General features: G+C 40.8%; 1 protein-coding gene across 1 annotated transcript; it reads right to left on the reverse strand.

Moving 5' to 3' along the window:
* Nucleotides 1-4,670: 4,670 nt before the first annotated feature.
* Nucleotides 4,671-18,693, reverse strand: Yipf4 (Yip1 domain family member 4). The gene is made up of 6 exons (XM_005367937.2): nucleotides 18,312-18,693; nucleotides 16,248-16,407; nucleotides 14,131-14,302; nucleotides 11,752-11,829; nucleotides 7,100-7,213; nucleotides 4,671-5,684 (listed from the first exon to the last, which is right to left on the reverse strand). The coding sequence occupies exons 1-6, from the start codon at nucleotides 18,388-18,390 to the stop codon at nucleotides 5,547-5,549; spliced, it is 741 nt and encodes a 246-aa protein (XP_005367994.1). The 5' UTR covers nucleotides 18,391-18,693; the 3' UTR covers nucleotides 4,671-5,546.
* Nucleotides 18,694-20,153: the final 1,460 nt, after the last annotated feature.

Below are 20,153 nucleotides of genomic sequence, written 5' to 3' on the forward strand. Positions count from 1 at the left end.
TAAAATTAATGTAGAAACCTTCAGGACTGGGGATATAATTCAGCAGAAGAGCATATACCCTATATGTGCAAGACCCTAAAAACTAACTCCCAACACCAATAAATAAGTGAACCAATTAATCAAATGGGTAACATTAGAATAACTTTAATACCATCTGTCCAGAGAACATTTTTCTTGCTCATAAGTATGTTGCTCTTAGGAAGCAAAAATAGTAAGAATGATTTATAAGACAAATCTAATTCTGAGAAGATAGGTGAATTTATTTTGAGACATAAGTATTAGTATGTAAGGTTTGCAGTAGCAAAAAAAGGATGCTGAACATAGTGGGACATACATTCTTTTGTTGTTGTTTTAAGACTGGTTAGGGGGCTGGAGAGATGGCTCAGTGGTTAAGAACACTGGTTGCTCTTCCAGAGGTCCTGAGTTCAATTCCCAGAACCACATGGTATCTCAAAACCATCCATAATGAGATCTGGTACCTTCTTCTGGCCTATAAGCATATATGAAGACAGAATACTGTATACAAAAATAAATAAATAAATCTTAAAAGGAGCACTGGCTGCTCTTCCAGAGGACGCAGGTTCAATTCCCAGCACCCACACTGGAGCTCACGGTCTCTGTAACTCCAGTTGCAGGAGAACCAACACCATCACATAGACATACATGTAGGCACCAATGCACATAAAATAAAAATAAATCATTTTCTAAAAAATGATTGGCTAGCTCTCTGGGGTATGTGGCGCACACCTTTAATCCCAGCACTCGGGAGGCAGAGATAGGCAGCTATCTGTGAGTTTGTGGACCAGATTGGTCTTGAACTCACAGAGATCCGCATGCTTCTGCCTCCTGAGTGCTGGGATTAAAGGGCTTGTGCCACCACTACCTGGCTTTTTTTAAAAAAGATAATTAATTAATGTGTATTGGTGTTTTGCCTGCATGTATGTCTGTGTGAGCATGTCAGATTCTCTAGAATTGGAGTTACAGTTTTGAGATGCTATGTGGGTGATGGGAATTGAACCTGGGTCCTCTCGAATAGCCAGTATTCTTAACTGCTCAGCCATCTCTCCAGGCCCTCCCACCTGCTCCTTCTAAAAAGGAACATTATCAATAAGCTCAACCATAATGATCTTTTATAAGCAAAGCATACACAGCTGGTCTTATGAAGACGGCAGATGTTTTTGTTTTATTTTTTTTTCTTTTTTGGTTTTTCGAGACAGGGTTTCTCTGTAGCTTTGGAGCCTGTCCTAGAACTAGCTCTTGTAGACTAGGCTGGCCTAGAACTCACAGAGATCTGCCGGCCTCTGCCTCCCTAGTGCTGGGATTAAAGGCATGCGCCACCACCGCCTGGCCAAGATGGCAGATGTTTAGCTCACAGGATGGCGCTGTGCAAACACTAGAGTTATAAAGAAAACTGAATACAAACTACATACATGATAATATGACAAACTAGCGTTACCTGTGTACACATACTGTTAAACTAAGGGGGCTTCTAAATTCCTGGATAAAGTTTTTCCCCCACAGAGCTTTAAATTCATGGCCAGCAAGCACTCTACCTTTAAACTAACTCCACAACCCTCTTAGGTAAAGATTATAGAGAGCACACGCAGTAAAAAATATCTTTGAATGACTTGTACAGTCCAGAGAACAACCTACTTTTGCAAAGCCATGCTTTTGGTTCTGAATGAGTAGAAGGAGAAAAAGCAGCATTACACAGTAAAACATCATCACACTCATGTTCACAGTATCCAGCAGAAGTCAACTAAGAAACTGAGGTGTTTTGTTTTTGTTTTTTGTTCAGAGGGTCCTCTCTTATCCTGCTCATGAGCTGTCAATAATCTTTTTTATCATTACTGTCATCACCACCACCATTATTAAATTTAGTGCCATAATCTCGAGTAAAGAACACTAAAAAGAGTAACAAATCAAAGAACCTGAAAAGGGATGGATGGGATTGGCCTATTCTTTCCTTAGCCTCTGTCATTGTAACTGGAAAGTTAAAAACAAAAGTTTATCCAGGGCTCAGTGAGGCAGAAACCGAGAGAAATAAGAAACATAGAGCAAAAGGGTCTTTAGCAGGGAAAGAACACTATCTGAGCGAGAAAAGAGGCTTGGAGACAACGAAACAGCAAGTACTAAGACCCAGAGGAGCAGCTTTTTTTTTTGTTTTTTTTTGTTTTTGTTTTTCGAGACAGGGTTTCTCTGTGGTTTTGGAGCCTGTCCTGGAACTAGCTCTTGTAGACCAGGCTGGTCTCGAACTCACAGAGATCCGCCTGCCTCTGCCTCCCGAGTGCTGGGATTAAAGGCGTGCGCCACCACCGCCCAGCTGGAAGCAGCTTTTAAAGCTGGGTCCTGCTTGGGATCTGTGTTTTTCCAGACTTGGTTCTGGGTGCTGCAAACTTACATAAGCTCCCCAGGATTAGCCAATTCAAAGTGTCAGCTCCCTCTGGCAGCTAGCTAGTGTCTGAGACACATGCATGGCTAACTCTTTCCTCTGGAAACCAGTAAACACATCAAGAAAAACAGGTCTTTTTTTTCTAACCTAATATGAAGGTCTGGTATAGTCTATCTAAAAATGCATTGACCTTTAATACTAAGAAATAAACCATATAATTAGAGCCTCCCATTTCCAAGAACCCACTAGGCATCTAGGAATGTAAAAATCAAAACAGTGTGGCACCCAGAAGTTTTATGGATGCCATTTTGGTTTACGCCATATGGTGGCATTAACTAAGACTGTTATGAAGTCACAGGTTCCTTGCCATCTTCATTACATCACTAGTAAGCTAGTACCATGTCATGTGGCTGTTACCATCTCAATGACATCTCTAACCACAATGGTGGCTAAGTTATACAGTTTGTTCCATTTTGATGAGGTCACCAGTTAAGATGGCAACAAACCTTTTTCTTGTGGTTAGCTCAACCCAATGATGACATAAGTCCATTTGCCACCAGAGCAAGAGAGTTAAGTCCCCAAGAGATCCATGCATCTCAGATCAAATTAGCATGGATATGGGAACTCACAGTGTATGTAACTAGGAATGGAGGCCACAAGTAGTAAAGCAAACAAGAAGAAATAATTCCATGATTTCAGCACAAAGAGAGTGAGCCCACATCTTACCATACAAATTCTAACTGTGAATGTCAAGAGGTGTGATCTGCATTGCTTCGACTGTCCTTCACTTCCCAAGCACAAGCTGTTGCTGGAAAAGATACACAAGAAATGCAGAGGTATGCCCAATGCACATGGGTGAGGATATGGAAAACTGGGAAGAATATGATCTTGAAGCCCATTTTACTCTAGTAGAGTGACATCTGAAGACAGCTCTTTGTAACAGCTGTCATGGAACTTGCTGTAGACCAGGCTGGCCTCAAATTCATGGCTTCTGCCTCCCTGTTGGGACTAAAGGTATGCACCACCTGGCTTGAGTTGGCTGAAATTTAAAACCCTTATAAAACAACTTTTTTGGGAGCTAGAGAGGTGCCTTAGCAGTTGGGAAGACTGGCTGCTTTCCGGATGACCTGGGTTCAGTTCCCAGCACCCACATGGCAGCTCACAGCTGTCTGTAACTCCAGTTCCAGGAGACTTGACAACCCTCACACAGACATATGTATGTCTTATCACTGACCCTGTGCACTGATAACTTAAAAATAAAATCAGCTTTGAGTGGAGTATTCCTAAATATCTTTTTTTTTTGTTTGTTTTTTTTTTTGTTTTTCGAGACAGGGTTTCTCTGTGGCTTTGGAGCCTGTCCTGTTACTAGCTCTGTAGACCAGGCTGGTCTCGAACTCACAGAGATCCGCCTGCCTCTGCCTCCCGAGTGCTGGGATTAAAGGCGTGCGCCACCACCGCCCGGCCCTAAAATATCTTGAAGCAGCAACTGCTAAGATCTGACAATCTAGTCTTGACTCCACAAAGTTTAGTTTCAGATCAACACTATGGATACCAGACAGGTATGTCAAATGTTGCAAAACAACAGTATCATCTATAAAGTTCACATTCGATGGCACAAAAACTTCCAGAATATTTTAATTAAGTTTAAACTTTTGATTTGAGCTGCACTCATAGCTTTCCTTAGCCTTGTATAGCTTATGGATTTGCAGGCTGGACATGCCTGACAGGTAAGAAGTGTGGTTAACCAGAACAACACTTGCCTACCATGTGCAAGGTACTAGATCTGACACAGCTCCACAAAATGAAAAAGAAATCCAAATAATCATTCAAACAAAAGGATGACCACAGGACTTATCTTCTGCTGCTGCTTCTGTGGCCAAAGATACTTCTATACTACTTCTCACTACTCCAGCTCCTGAGGTTTATCTATCTAGGGCTTTTACCTGTTCTCCTACATCTGTTCTGCCTAAGGAACACAGAGACGATGATGTTATATTATATCAGGAATAGAAGTTAACTTTTTTGGGCAAAACCAGAAAGAATAATACAATAATGTGCTAACAGGGATTTGCTATTTTATGAACACAGATAAAACAGTTTATCTACAAAGTAATATTAAAGATATATATATATATACAGAATACAGGATTTACAAAAAAACTTCTTAGATAAATTTTTCTTAATATTTCCCTTAGTAAAAATTGTAAATTTGTTAGAAAGAAACTAATATTTCTTAAAGTGTCAAGTATTATAGAAAAAGGTATTGTAAAACAAAGCACACAGCTGGAAAACATTTTATTTTCTACTTCATATAACATTGTTCAAGACCACATGACTTCAAAGGTCTCTTTCCCGCAACTTTTATGATTTAAAGTTACCACTTAAAAATATTTACTGATGCTATAAATATTATTTTTCCTATATATTAATGATTTTAATGAATGCCATATTAATTATATCTCTTGCTCCTTTGGTCAAAAAGATAAACAGAACTTTAAATCAAATGTTTAGACATTCAAAACTGTTTTTTAAGAGCATATACACACAAACCAAATCTATACTGCAACTATTATTTCAAAAATTATACACAATTTAAAAACAAATTTTAAGTTTTATAAAGAACATTAATGGCCAAATAAAGGAAAGTTTAAGCATCAGATTTAGTATCTTAATTTTTAGGCTATTCAGAAATATATTTTGTGAATAAGAATTATTTCATAAATATATATGTATAAATATAAATAGGTATCTACAGGATCTGTGGTGCAGGAGAAAATTCTTCAAGGAAAAAATTGCACTTTTATATTTTCAGGATGTTATCAATTCACACTTCAAGTGAGATACAATTTCCCATCTAGGTGCTTTTGGCACAAGTGTTCAGGTGAATATTGACACAATCTGAAAAAAACACAACACTTTTTATTTATTTGCAGAATATGAAGAACCAAACAGAATTCAGAATTCTGACCAAAGAATCCCAGATAACTGCAATTACTTAAATACAAAAAATATTGTTTTAAAAAGACTTTAAACCTGCCTTTCTATCTGGAATGTATAAAATTTTACTAGTTATGTTTTTTCCAACCCCTTCAGCAAGAATTCCCAGCTCAATACAAATGTAACACCATCTTTTTCAACTCATGTACAACTTGGATCACACCCCAGTATATAAGGACAAAAAATAAATGTACAATAAAAAGATTGGATAAATGAGGAGAGGCTTTTTGGTCTTGAATTCTTCACCCACGAGTAATGAAGCAGCACTGTAGGCAGCCCAAAACACACCAAACAGCTTAAAGAAGAAAGAAAGAAAACAGCAGCATATTAGCAAATCAATCAACATTTTACTATCACAGAAAACAGTTACAATGTTTTAAAAAGTGATCCACCAAGTGAGACTTTTTAAGAATATTCTCTCTTGCTCTTTCCTTAACTTCTGTAATTAAAAAAGAAAAGAAACCTAGTTGTAACAATCATTTGTACCTTCTATACAAAGAGAAACTTCCAGTCAGGCATAGTGGCACTCAACACAAATTCATGGTCAGCTTGGACTACACAGTGAGTTCATGGCCAACTGTGGTTATAGTGTCAGACTGTCTCAAAATAAAAACAAAACCAGCAGCAAACTGACATATAAAACACACACACACACACACACGACTTTTACAAAGTCAAAGCTGTAAAATACAACACACACAACACTTTCTTTTAAAAAGTCATAACCCCATGTGACTTGGATGCAATGTGCCACTCACGCAGCACACAAATAAATGAAACATGCTATGTAGACCAAGCTGGCCCCAAACTCAGAGACTGAATGGCAGCTTTCCTGAATGCTAGGATTAAAAGGCTATGCCACCACGCCCAGATTAAACCAAAGAGTTTCTAAGGCAAAAAAATCTAGTGTTCAGTCTTTTAATCAAGTAGCCCTAGTGATAATGAAATTATTTTTTATTTGTTGAGAAATGGTTTCATTCAGTGTCTCACTGTCCTAGAATTCATTCTTTGGCTCAAGCTTGCTTTTGAATCCACAACACACTTGCCTTAGCCACCTGAGCGGTAAGGAGTATAAACTCGCAGAGTCACCACAGCCTGCTAATGATCTGGCAACTTTTGAAAACACAGTTATTTATGCCAAACTGAATAATTTGATACCTGAAAGAGGGCTCACAATTTAAGTTAAAACTATATACGCCATTATTATCACTCCTTTCCTAGGAATAGGAAGAGGCACCAGGGTTTGGTGAAAAAGAGGAGCACCAGGCTGTACTTTAAAGACGAACTTCAAACGCTCAGGTATCTGAGAGTAACTTTGAATTTCTGGTCCTCTTGTCTTTATCTTCCAAGTAGTGGGATTAAGGTGTGTGCTAGTTTCAGTGGAATTTTAAATAAATACCCCCAAATCTGTTACATGAATTCATATTTAATAGTACTGAGATGAAATACTATAAAATTTTAAAGTATGATTATCCTGAAATTTTATTTGGTTTCCAGTCTTCCCAAGATACCTACAGATTTCATAATTACTGGTGACAGCAGGTGGGGCGGGGGAATCAGAAGAAACCACATTGGTAAAAAAAAAAACCTCTGTTCCCAAATACCACTGTCTCGTGAAGTTTTAGGTTATGATATTCTTATCCGAAGGACCAGCATACTTTCATACAAAAAACAGTTAGCTGTATAGTTCATACTATATAAATAACTTACTTTTATAAGTGTAGACACCATTTCAAAAGATCCGACCACCAAAAGTATAGGGGCTATTACAATGAGAGGAAGTAATGAATATCCTATCACTCCAAGAACTTGGCCATATGCAACCTGTGAATTTTAAAAAATTTAAATAAACATTATAGGAATCAGAATACTTAGGTACTTTTCAATATCATTCTTAGTTGTACTGACATAAATAAAAAAAATTAGGAAATCATAAAGTGTCATGCCCAACATATTTTAAATTATCACCTCCTTTTATATATTCCAGGGCCAAATATATCACTATATTTTCAGTATGTTTCAGTTTCCTGATATTCAAAACCCACATATGCAGCTCTTGTCTCTAGCTCGAAGCCACCTACAGTACAGATCATTATACTGTATACATGTGATACACATACATAAAGTTATGCTTAAACCGGGTGGTGGTAGCACACGCCTTTAATCCCAGCACTTGGGAGGCAGAGACAGGTGAATCTCTGAGTTCGAGGCCAGCCTGGTCTACAAAGTGAATTCCAGGACAGCCAACGCTGTTACATAGAGGAACCCTGTCTCGAAAAACAAAGTTTCTCTAAAAAAAAAGAAAAAAAAAAGTCTTCCTGTGGTTTAAGAAAAGTACCTTCCCTTGGAAGTGGAGTTCAGAAGGCTGTGAGCCATTATCATGTGCTCTGGAAGAGCAGTAAGTACTCTTAACCACCGAGCCATATCTCCAGCTTCCCTCCCCTTTTCTGAGACAAGGTCTCATACAACTCAGGATGACTTCAAACTCACTATGTAGCCAAGGACAACACAGAACTCCTGATCTTTCTGCTTCAATCTCTGTAGTGTTGACATTATGGGTTTGACCTACAATGTCTAGCATTTCTGCTGGGGGAATGTGGTAAGAAAACAAGATTTCACCATGTAGCCCAAGCTGGCTTCAAACTTGATCCTTTGCCACAGCTTTTCCAGTGCCAGGATTACAGGTGTGGAACAGTATACTTGGCTCAAAGACCATTTTAAAATATCACAATCACCATCTTCAGATAAAAAGCCAAGATCTAAAGAAGTCATGTGTGGCAAAGAGAGACAGAAAGAAGGGCAACTAGGAGACAGTGAAAAGAAAGTTACCATAACAATTTCTAAAATTTTTTTACTAATGTGTATGTTCGTGGTCTATGTGTATGTGCTGACGGAGGTCAGAACAAGGATTAGATCCCCTGGAACTGGTGTGTAAACTGTTCTTAGATGGTATGCCAGGGCTGGAATTGAACTCAGTGCTCTTCAGTGCTGAACCCTCTCTCTGGCCCATATTTTCACTTTTGACAGTGCTAGGAATTTATCCCAGGTCTTCAAATTTTAGCTACACCACAGCCTCCAAGTAAACATTTCAGCAAAGCAGTCAAAAATATATTTTCTCTCATTCAAGAACTAATCAAGCCCTACCAGTAATACTAAAGTTCCAAGATTGCCACGTTCAGGGTACTAATAATGTTTTCTTGTTTCTTGAGACAGCATCCATCCACAAAGCCCTGGCTCTCCTGGAACTTACCATGTAGACAAGGCCCAGTGGTTAAGAGCACTGCCTGCTCTTCCTAAAGGTCCTGAGTTCAATTCTCAGCAACCACATGGTGGCTCACAACCATCTGTAATGAGATCTGGTGCCCTCTTGAGGAAGAGACATGGTCAATCATCCTCATCAGCTTAGACCATGAAACCCAATATGGATAAGTTCAACAGAACTGCCATATATGGGCTGCCCATGCAGGCTTCAGCATTGCCAGGGCATAAATTTCATTTTTTTTTCCCTCTTCAAGAACAAGTGCTCTTAACCACTGAGCTAACTCTTCAGCTCCCAGATTAATTTTTTAATGACAATTTTATGTATATGGATAGAAATTCCTAACTAGAACAAACTTTTCTTTTTGAGACAGTTTCTCTCTGTCTTGAGATAGGGTTGAGATAGAGTTCTCTGTGTAGCTTTGGAGCCTGTTCTGGAACTCACTTTATAGACAGTGCTGGCCTCAAACTCACAGAGAACTGCCTGTTTCTGCCTCTTGAGTACTGGGATTAAAGGCGTGTAGCACTACCACCACCTGGCCTGGAACAAGCTTTTAAGAAACGATTACTTCCTGAATTTTGGAGTAGTATCTAGGAACAATATCTACATTCACCTGAAAAGCTATCGAAAATACCCTATTTTCCAGCTGTTTAGCCATGTGTGAAGCCTTGCTTTCTTCATATAATTTAACTAAAGCTAGATATCATAAGGCATTGATGAAGAAAATCAGTCTTAAAAGCTAGTTTCCAAAAAGCGCATGTCAAAATTACTCTTCTAGAGGCTGGAGAGATGGCTCAGAGGTTAAGAACACTGACTGCGAATGGCTAAAATGAAAAACACCAATGATAGCCTTTGCTGGAGAGGGTGTGGAGAAAGGGGTACACTCATCCATTGCTGGTGGGAATGCAAACTCGTGCAACCACTTTGGAAAGCAGTGTGGCGGTTCCTCAGGAAATTCGAGATCAACCTACCCCTGGACCCAGCAATACCACTCTTGGGAATATACCCAAGAGAGGCCCTATCATACAACAAAAGTATATGCTCAACTATGTTCATAGCAGCATTGTTTGTAATAGCCAGAACCTGGAAACAACCTAGATGCCCTTCAATGGAAGAATGGATGAAGAAAGTATGGAATATATACATATTAGAGTATTACTCAGCAGTAAAAAACAAGGAATTCTTGAAGTTTGCATACAAATGGATGGAAATAGAAAACACTATCCTGAGTGAGGTAAGCCAGACCCAAAAAGAGGAACATGGGATGTACTCACTCATATTTGGTTTCTAGCCATAAATAAAGGACAGTGTGCTTATAATTCGCGATCCTAGAGAAGCTAATTAGAAGGTGAATCCAAAGACAAAATAGGCATCCTCCTGAATATTAACCTTCATCAGGCGATGAAAGGAGACAGAGACCCACATTGGAGCACTGGACAGAAATCTCAAGGTCCAAATCAGGAGCAGAAGGAGGGGGAGCATGAGCAAGGAACTCAGGACCGCGAGGGGTACACCCACACACTGAGACAATGGGGATGATCTTTCGGGAATTCACCAAGACCAGCTAGCCTGGGTCTGAAAAAGCATGGGATAAAACCGGACTTACATAGCGGACAATGAGGACTACTGAGAACTCAAGAACAATGGCAATGGGTTTTTGATCCTACTGCACGTACTGGCTTTGTAGGAGCCTAGGCAGTTTGGATGCTCACCTTACTAGAAATGGATGGAGGTGGGGGTTCCTTGGACTTCCCACAGGTCAGGGAACCCTGATTGCTCTTCAAGCTGATGAGGGAGAGGGACTTGATCGGGGGAGGGAGAGGGAAATAAGAGGCGGTGGCGGGGAGGGGGCAGAAATCCTTAATAAATAAATAAAATTAAAAAAAAAAAAAAACACTGACTGCTCTTCCAAAGGTCCTGAGTTCAATTCCCAGCAACCACATGGTGGTTCACAACCATCTATAATGAGATCTGGTGCCCTCTTCTGGCATGCAAGCATACATGGAAGGGATGTTGTATACATAATAAATAAATCTTTAAAAAAAATTACTCTTCTAACAATCCTGTTTTAGAAAGACATAGTAGCCTTCAGCTATACGAGACTCTGCTTCAAAAAACAAAAACCCACTCTATTTTCAATTAGGGCAATTTCTGATTAACATAAGGGAATCTCTATGGTAACTGAGAACTGGTATGAAACCTGTTGCCAATTCTATGCTTCTGTATATTTGATAGGTGGGAAGCGATCTCTCCTCTTCATTCCTTGTATTTATTGAGTAGATTTAATATCTATATCAACCATCTGAATGGAACTAGTATAAAGATAACTTCCAGGACAAGAACCATTTATTATTTATTATTATAGTTGGGCATGGTGGCACATGCCTTTAATTTCAGCACTCGGGGACAAAGGCAGGTGGAATTCTGTTGAGTTTGAGGCCAGCTTGGTCTACAAAGTGAGTTCCAAGACAGCCAGAGATATGTAGACAGATCCTGTATCAAAAAATAAAAACAATAACCAAAGACTAATTTATTAGCCAGGTATGGCCGGTCACACCTGTTTGAGGCCAGTTTGGTCTACACAGCAGTTCTAGGTTAGTAGGGGCCATAAACTGACACTATCTCACAAACAAAAAAACAGATAAATAGGCTGGAGGGAGGGCTCAGCGGTCATAAGCTTGTACTTCTTTTTCAGTACACCTGAGTTCAGTTCCCAATACCTGCCCAACTCTAGCTCAACAAGGTCTGATGACTTCTTTTTTTAAAGCAGGGTGTGCTTATCTCTACCTTTTTACCTCAACCCTTAGGGAGCAGAAGCAGGCAGATCTTTGCGAGTTCCAGGCTAGTTAGGGCTCTAAAGTGAGACTGTCTAGAAAAGAAAACAAAAACAAACACTAAAGAAGCTATCTCTCAAAATGAGTACTTACGGCCGGGCGATGGTGGTGCACGCCTTTTATCCCAGCACTCGGGAGGCAGAGGCAGGCGGATCTCTGTGAGTTCGAGACCAGCCTGGTCTACAAGAGCTAGTTCCAGGACAGGCTCCAAAGCCACAGAGAAACCCTGTCTTGAAAAACAAAAAAAAAAAAAAAAAAAAAGTACTTACTTCTCCACCAAGAACTCTAGCCAGTAAGAAAATTGTCAGTGAACCAAATATCCAAATGGTTATAATCCATGAGACCACCTTAAAAAGGGAAAAAAAATCATTAACTAAAGAAAAGTCTAATAAACTACTAAGCTTTCAGAAATTCAACTTTCTGCAACTTATGACAGCTTAGCAAGCCCCATTTCAGGACAGAGGTTCTGTTAGTACTCAAGGACATTTCCAAAACTTACAAATACAAGGTTTAGTACAAACTTAGAGCCAAACTGAAAGTTCAACAATTACTAACTGCTTATAGAAACTTCAGTATTTCAAGAACATGCTAAAAGATTTGGGGGGTGGGGGAAGGTTGGTTTTTCGAGATAAGGTTTCTCTGTTTAACAGCCTTTAGAAACCCTTTCTCTAATCCAAAAAGAAAGAAAGCAGAAACATAAACATATATAAAGAAACACAAACAGTGCCTAGATCTTAGTTTCCTTCATTTTGAATAAGTTCTCACAATGTAGGGCATGCTGGCTTCAAACTCACTGTGTAGCTCAGGATGAGCTCACACAGCAGTCTTCCTGCCTCAGCTTCCCACTACACCCAGCTTACAGATTTTAGTTCCTAACAGTCCCTCACGAGAACTGAGCCTATATAAGTGTACTGTCTGCTTCCCAGGCTACACCAGAGAATAATGCAAAATTAGTTCATAAATACCTGTGGAGTTAGAAGAAAGGTTACTCAAAAAGTATGTTATATGGAGGTGGGAAGCAGCTCGGCTGAGAGAGTGCTTGAACACTTGAATCCTCATTCTAAGGATTCCTGGCGGTAGGATTACCATTTAGGACTGATGTAGAGGTAGTAGCCAGTGGCTGGCGGTTATGCTTTTCTGACCTTCAGGTTCAACCCTAATATCTGTCTCTGGGTTTTTATTACAAACGTAAGATTGAGGCTTTTATTCTCAGGACCCACACAAAAAGCTAGGTGAAGTGGCACACTTGCAATCCCAGCACTGAAGAAATGGAGACAGAACTTAGCCTAACCGGCAAGCTCCCAGTCTAATGTAGATGTTGTCTCAGAAATCAAAGTTCTGAAGAACAACCATCAAAGTTGACTTCTGTGGTCTCCATGTGAAATACACAACTGCGTCGGGTGATGGTGGCGCACGCCTTTAATCCCAGCACTCGGGAGGCAGAGGCAGGCGGATCTCTGTGAGTTCGAGGCCAGCCTGGTCTACAGAGCTAGTGCCAGGACAGGCTCCAAAGCCACAGAGAAACCCTGTCTCGAAAAACCAAAAAAAAAAAAAAAAAAAAAAAAAAAAATACACAACTGCACACTCACCTATGCACACACATACACATACGAGTTAAGGGTTCAAAGGTCAAAGAAAACCTGAAGATGTTCCCAATGGCTAATAAGCAGGAACAAACTGAACAATAAAATAAATGGTAATATTGTGTTATAGTTTAGAGAACAAAATAAATATTGAATATACTGATGTAAATAACTGAGTACTTAAGTAACAGAAAAGAAGGGTGGCTGTTCCTTAGAAAATATTAATAAACATAGATGAAATGAAGGAATAGGGTAATCATCATTCAATGAATACTATAGTACTAATCAGGTAAAAAATTTATTGGGCTCAAGTTTGATGAGAAACAAGGTATTTACATAAGTCCAAAGTATCACTAGAACACACATAAAGAACAAGTTAAACTGGTGGCATATACCTATATCTTAATACTCAGGAATCTGGGGCAGGAGGAGCATAAGATCAAGGCCTGCCTAGGCTACAGAGTGAGTCCCAAAACAAAAGTAAAAACAAATCAGCAAGACTATGTCTCAGGAAAAAAAAGGCTGGATATATACATCTCAGAGATAAAGAACTTGCTTAGCTATGTAGACCAGGCTGTCCTTGAACTCACAGAAACCACCTGCTTCTACCTAACATATACACATAATTAAAAACAGTAAAATTAATCACAAAAAAAATAAAATGTGGAAAACCTGGGCTAGAGAGACAGCTGAATGGTTAAGAGTACTTGTTGCTCTTGCAAGAGACCAAGGTGACTCTTAGCACCCAAAGGATGACTAAGAACCACCCATAAGCCTAGCTCCAAAGGTCCAACAGACATGCACACAGCACACACATTTGCATATAGGCAAAACATACATATAAAGTAAAATAAATAAAAATCTAAAGTAAAATATGGATAAGCTGAGAAAGAATTAATCCAAGGTACTTCATTAAGAAACAATTTTAGGAATGAAAAAGTGAGGAAAAAATAGGCAAACGTAAAACATCTCTCAAATAGTGTTTTTATAGTAAATATGTGACTACATTTAATTTTTAAACGTCATAAAAAGATCTAACATTTGTATAAAATGAGGTATACTTACCCTAAACTGTCCATATAATGATATCATTGAAAAGAAAAGGACAACAGCCAGTGGACCCCAAAAGTCAGGATTGTCTCTCACTACTTGTCTATTGAAACCAAGCGATGGCATTGGCATCAAAACACAACGGATTTTGTAGTAAATATCTTTTAGATCAATGTCCAATTCTTCCCTATAAATTTAAAATAACATTCTTAAAAAAACATGTAATTTTGAACAGTAAAACAGGTTTAAAATAACTGTAAACTTAAACTAGATAATATGATACCCACAGGTCAATATCTGCATGTGAAGTATCTATGAGACTGATTTCATGAGAAAATATCTATCAAGCTCACAGTTGCTGGGGTAACAGTTGCTCACAGTTGAAATTGTAGTAGGTGTGAAGGGAAACAAAGTGCTTTCAAGATCTGCCTCTGTCTGAGTACTGGGATAAAGGTGTGTGCCACCTTGCCTGGCCCATAATTATGTTTTAGACCTGAGTTTCAACCTTAACCTTGCTGAACCTTGCTTTTAGATGACACTGACTATTTGGGATAGCTGGTCAAACAAGATAAATAGTGTAGAGCATATCTATTTATATGTGTGTTTAAGACAAAGACAGTTTTTTGTTTATTTTTTTTTTTTCAAAGTGGTCACTCTTGCTGGGCAATGGTGGTGCACGCCTTTAATCCCAGCACTCGGGAGGAAGAGGCAGGTGGATTTCTGTGAGTTTGAGGCCAGCCTGGTCTACAAAAGAGTTCCAGGACAGGTCCCAAAGAAACACAGAGAAACCCTGTCTCGAAAAACAAAACAAACAAACAAACAAACAAACAAAAAGTGGTCACTGTCTCTTTTGAGAGAGGGTTTCACTAAGTATCCTTGCTAGCCTGGAACTCAGAAAGACACCTGTCCTTGTCTCCAGAGTGCTGGGATTAAAGGCGTGCCAGCAGAGTGGTTTTTGTCTCCAGAGTGCTGGGATTAAAGGCGTGCCAGCAGAGTGGTTTTTGCTCTTTCTTCTCAAGATCACTTATAACATGTGAGTGTGAATGTTTGAGCACAGGCAGGTCTACGTGTGGGTGCCAATGCACACACTGTACACACTGAGGCCAGAAGGTGCAGAGTGCGCTACTCTATCGATCTCCATGTAGTCCTTTTAAGATAGGTCTCTGCCTGAACCTGGGCTCAGGTTTTCTTGGCTAAACTCCTAATTCTTATGTATCTACCTCTCAAAAACTGAGATTACAAACATATAGTACAAAGCTCAGCTTCCAGCTTTAAAAATTTATATATGTGTGTGTGTGTGTGTGTGTATGCATATATGTGCATACACACACACACACATACAGAGTTTTCCTTTTTTAAGACAGAGTTTCTCTGTAAAACAGTACTGGCTGTCAGGGAACTTGCTTTGCAGACCAGGCTGGCCTTGAACTCACAGAGATCCACCTGCCTCTGCCCCGAGTACTTGGGATTAAAAGTGTGTGCCACTACCTGGCCAGCTTTAAAACTTTTATTTAAGAGATATTTTTTTAAATAAATGTTTTATCTGCAGGTATGTCTGTGTAATACACATGTGCCTAATACCCTCAGAAGTCAGAAGAGGAAATCAGATCCCTTGGAACTGGAGTTACAAGCAGTTGTGAGCCACCATGTGGATTCTGGGAACAGAAACCCAGTCCCTACAAGAGCAGTCACACCATTTCTCCAGATCCCATTAAAAAAACCCTGACACCCACAGCCAACAGGCTAAGACATTTTTTCCTCATCACTTCAGGTGCTAGTAAAACTAGCGCTAAAACCTGCTTTTAAAGACTTTATGTGTGTGTCTCTGTGTGTGTGTGTTTGTATAAGCGAATGCCATGTATATACAGGCGCCTACAAAGGCCAAAAGATCCCCACAGGCTGGAGTTACAGGCAGCTGTGTTGCCTGAGATGGATGATGATGGCACTAAAACTCAAGTTCTCTGAAAGAGCAGGAAGTACTCATAACTACTGAGCCATCTCTCTAGGCCCTGCTACTGTTGTTCACCTAACCGGTTAAAATTTTCCTTTAACTGACTTTAAAAATATAAAAGAACATAAACATCCCACAGAATAGGTCCTAAAGATCACAAAAGACACATCCCTTCACATACAAAAGTGGCTTGTTATCTTCAGGGTCCTCATCTTCAACTTCCAGAAGCCAGCCATACCCTCTTTGTCTCAAAAATGTGGTAGCTGTAGATTCTTTGATAAAATCTCCACCTCCACCGAGATTTAATTTGACATCTGGGGCTGCTATAGAACCACTGAGATCTTAGGAGAGAAGACAAAACTGTGACCAGAGAGAAATATGTGAACGTGAACCAAAATGTACATATATTCGTATAATTATACTTTGTCAATCTTTTGGATATTTGCTATTCCATATAATCAAGTTTCATCAGACAGACATTGTGCCACTTTTTATTTTACAATTAGAAACAACAACAACAACAAAACCGAACTGGTGAAAGACAAGGCAGGTACAATGGTACAGGCCTGTCATCCTAGTGTTCAGGAGGCGAAGGCCCAGGTTGGCCTCGAATTCAGTACATAGACAAAGATGATCTTCAACTTCTGGCCTTCCTGCTTCCACCTCCCAATGCTAGGATGACTCACCAGAACGCCTTTATACAGGGCTGGAAATTCAACTCAGAGGCTCCTGCCTACTACCAACTAAGTTCCTCCTCAGCCCTATACCATACTTTCTAGAGCAGGCATCATCTACCTCTTTCCTATCAGTCCATTATCTGAGAGGCTACATTTTGTAAAATGATTACCTCCTTAAGATTTTCCTGACTTTTGTTGATCTTGAATTCTCCATCTGTCTCGGCCTCTCAAGAGCAGGGATTACAGACGTGATCCACCTGGCCTGGCTTTCTCTGATCTACGTAGGGTTAATTTTCCTTTTAATCTTTTATTAAATTCTAAGACAGTGCTGCTCAAAAATGCTAAGATCCTTTGAATTACCTAGGGATCCTGATAAATATAAATTCAGACTAAGGAAGATTATACCCATGTGTCAGGTAATGTTAATTCTGCTGGCCTGCAGCACAAACCAGATACAGAATTATCTATTTGTTTGACATAAAATAATGACACCTAGCTACTCTGGAGACTGAGGCAAGATGTCAAATTCAAGGCAATACTGGCTACATACTGAGTTTACAGCCAGCCTGAGTAACTTAATATGACTGGGCTTAAAGGGGTGCTCCGCCACCACCACCTGGCTCCAAAATAATTTCTAAAGGAGAAAACAAAACATAGTCAAAGAAATCAAGATTTCAAAGAAAATCCATGTTCATCTCCAGACTGAAATTTCTTTTCTTTCTTCTTTGTTGAGACAAGGCCCTGGTGAGCCTGGAACTTGATTATGTATGTAGTCCAGGCTGGCCTCAAACTCAGCGATCTACCAGCCTCTGTCTTCCAAGCGTGGGGATCACTGGGATTCACTAACCAACACACCATAGTCTCTTACACTATATTTCTAAAGCAAAATCAGCTTGTTTTTTCATGCTGGGCAGTTAAATCTAGTCCCTGGAAAGTAAACAAAATTAAAGCAAAACCCCAAAATTACTAGCAGATAGAGTCAGGTTACAAGAGTTGAACGAAGTGGGGAAGGGAATCCCATGCAGCACAAAAATCTTCTCAGCACCAGTAGTTAATCAAAACAATACAAGCCAAGTCTGTAGAGGCTTTTGGGGACACTGAGTTGACTCCTAAAGTTTCAAATGCTCCTAAATCCAGTTTTCTGAATATTGTGGTCAAACACTACAAACTGGACACAGGGATCTGAGCTAGAAAACAAATCCAATAAAAAACACGACTCCTTTGAAGTTCGTTCTCCTTAAGCCGCCAAAGGTAACCTCAGGAGAAAGAAAAACAAACAAAAAGCTTTTCTGTTAATAGCAGAGGAACACAGCCCCACTTTGTTCTCATTCTTTGATCCTTCACTCTTTTGAGCAACTGCGGAGTGGAGCATTTCACAAAGAAAACCGTGACCGACCGGCGGGTCACTGGTCACCCCGCCCGTAGCCGGAGGGGGTGGCCCAGCGGCGGAGCCTGCGCCCCGCACACTCCCGAGTCACCTGCGGTCTCGGGGGAAGGCCCTGCGGGCACAGGGGCGGAGTCCCCACTCGGCCACCCCTGCTCCGGAGCCCCGTCGGGCCCACTCTCACCTTCCGCGTCCGCCGAGGAGACGAAGGTGAAGTCCCCGTTGGCGGGCGCATAGGCCGGGGGCGGGCCCGGAGGCTGCATCCCGCCGGCCTCGGAGCCCACGGCTGTGCTGGGGCGCGGCTGGGCCCGGGTCCTCGCACGGTGACTACCGTGCTAGCGGGCGGCCTGCGAGCCGGGAGGCGCGGGCTGGGACGAGGGCGGAGACGCGCGAGCCAGGCCACTCAGCTGCTCCCGACGAGGTCGCACCGGAGCCCGGCCGGTGGCGAGCGCCCAAGCACCACGACGCCGGCGCCCTGACAGGACCATAACAGTGACAGCGCCGCCGGGATTGGCTGTTTGTAATCTGCTCTCCCATTGGCTCCCTGGGGAAGGTTATGATTGGCCCTTCTGTTGTTGATTCCGGAAACCAACCCTGTACCGGAAGTTACCTCGGGAAATCTCTGTCCCGCCCTAAGCTGTTTGTTTAAATGGTTTACTCTCTCTTTTTTTTCCCCCTTCAGTTTTTATAAACGCATTCTTTTCCTTGTAGATAAACAGAATTTGAGAGGTTAGTCATATGGCTCACGCTTGTAGTCCCTGCGCTGTTAAGACTGAGGCAGTAGAAACACTGAGCGTTAGAGGCCAGGTTTGGCTACAAAGTGAGACCCCCGCCTGCGCCACCACCGCCAGGCTGAGACCCCCCACCCCCCATCTAAAACCAAAACAAACTCACAAAAACGACTTAAGTTTCAAGACTTCAATCCCTCATCTCTGACTCCAGAATTCTGCTACCTTTACTCGTTAGTTGTGTAGAATATTGACAAAGTTACATGTCCTTTCAAAGACTTAATCTCCTCACCTTTAACATAAAGAGGCTGGGTGACAGAATGGGCATAGTAAGGCTGTAAATCGCCACCTACAGACTAGATATAGTCTAGCCGAATTCATTTATGAGGAAGGCGACAAGCCAGAGAGAAGAAATTAGTACAACACTTAACAGCAACTTAAGCAAGTTAGTCCCCTTGCTTCTCACCCAGTGCTCACTTCATCTGTGCCTGCAGAAGCCACAAGAGGGCGTCAGATCCCCTAGAACTGGTGTTAAAGCAGATTTGCACCACCTGAGTGGGTACTGGGACCTCAAACGCAAATCTCTACAAAGGAAGCAAGTGCACTTAACCTCTGAGTCATCTTTCTAGCCCCTCATCTATGTTTATAATCTTAAAATGTATTTTAATCATTTTAATTATGTATATATGTATACACAGGAGTGCAGGAGCGAGACCACAACACAGCACCTGACATGGGTGCTGGGAACAGAACTTGGAAACTCTGCAAGAGCAGTATGGGCTCTAACATATGAGCCACCCATTGGTCCCTACCTATGTTTTTAAGTGTTCAAATTAGTCTACTTAAATTTAAAATTCAAGATACATAAAAGTGGCTTCCAGTTTGGGGAGTTCTGAGGGTATATTGTGAAACAGACATGGAAAGATGTACAATGAATCTATAATGTTGCAAAGGAAAGTTTGCATCATACCCTGTAATTTTTTTTCTTTCTGAGAAAAGGTGTCTTCCCTGTCCTGCCCTGGAACTCGCTCTGTAGTCCAGGTTGGGATTAAAGGCAAGCAACACCATGCCCAGTGGTGTATTTATTTTTTTAAAATATATTTATTATGTATATAGTGTTCTGTCTACATGTATGCCTGCTGGTCAGGAGAGGGTGCCAAATCTTATTACAGATGGTTTTGAGTGACCATGTGGTTGCTGGGAATTGAGCGCAGGACCTCTGGAAGAGCAAACAATGCTTTTAACCACTGAGTCATCTCTCCAGCCCCCAGCGGTGTATTTAAAGAAGTGGTATAATG

Source organism: Microtus ochrogaster, unplaced genomic scaffold, assembly GCF_000317375.1.
Source record: "Microtus ochrogaster isolate Prairie Vole_2 unplaced genomic scaffold, MicOch1.0 UNK26, whole genome shotgun sequence".
Lineage (NCBI taxonomy): Eukaryota > Metazoa > Chordata > Mammalia > Rodentia > Cricetidae > Microtus > Microtus ochrogaster.

What these genes read in the sequence shown, in the direction of transcription:
- Yipf4 (XM_005367937.2), bottom strand. Translation starts at nt 18,390, where the DNA reads ATGCAGCCTCCGGGCCCGCCCCCGGCCTATGCGCCCGCCAACGGGGAC. An exon ending in CTCCTCGGCGGACGCGGAAG is followed by an intron (nt 16,408 to 18,311) that starts GTGAGAGTGGGC and finishes TTCTCTCCTAAG; the next exon opens with ATCTCAGTGGTTCTATAGCA. An exon ending in CTAGAGTTCTTGGTGGAGAA is followed by an intron (nt 7,214 to 11,751) that starts GTAAGTACTTTT and finishes TAAAATTCACAG; the next exon opens with GTTGCATATGGCCAAGTTCT.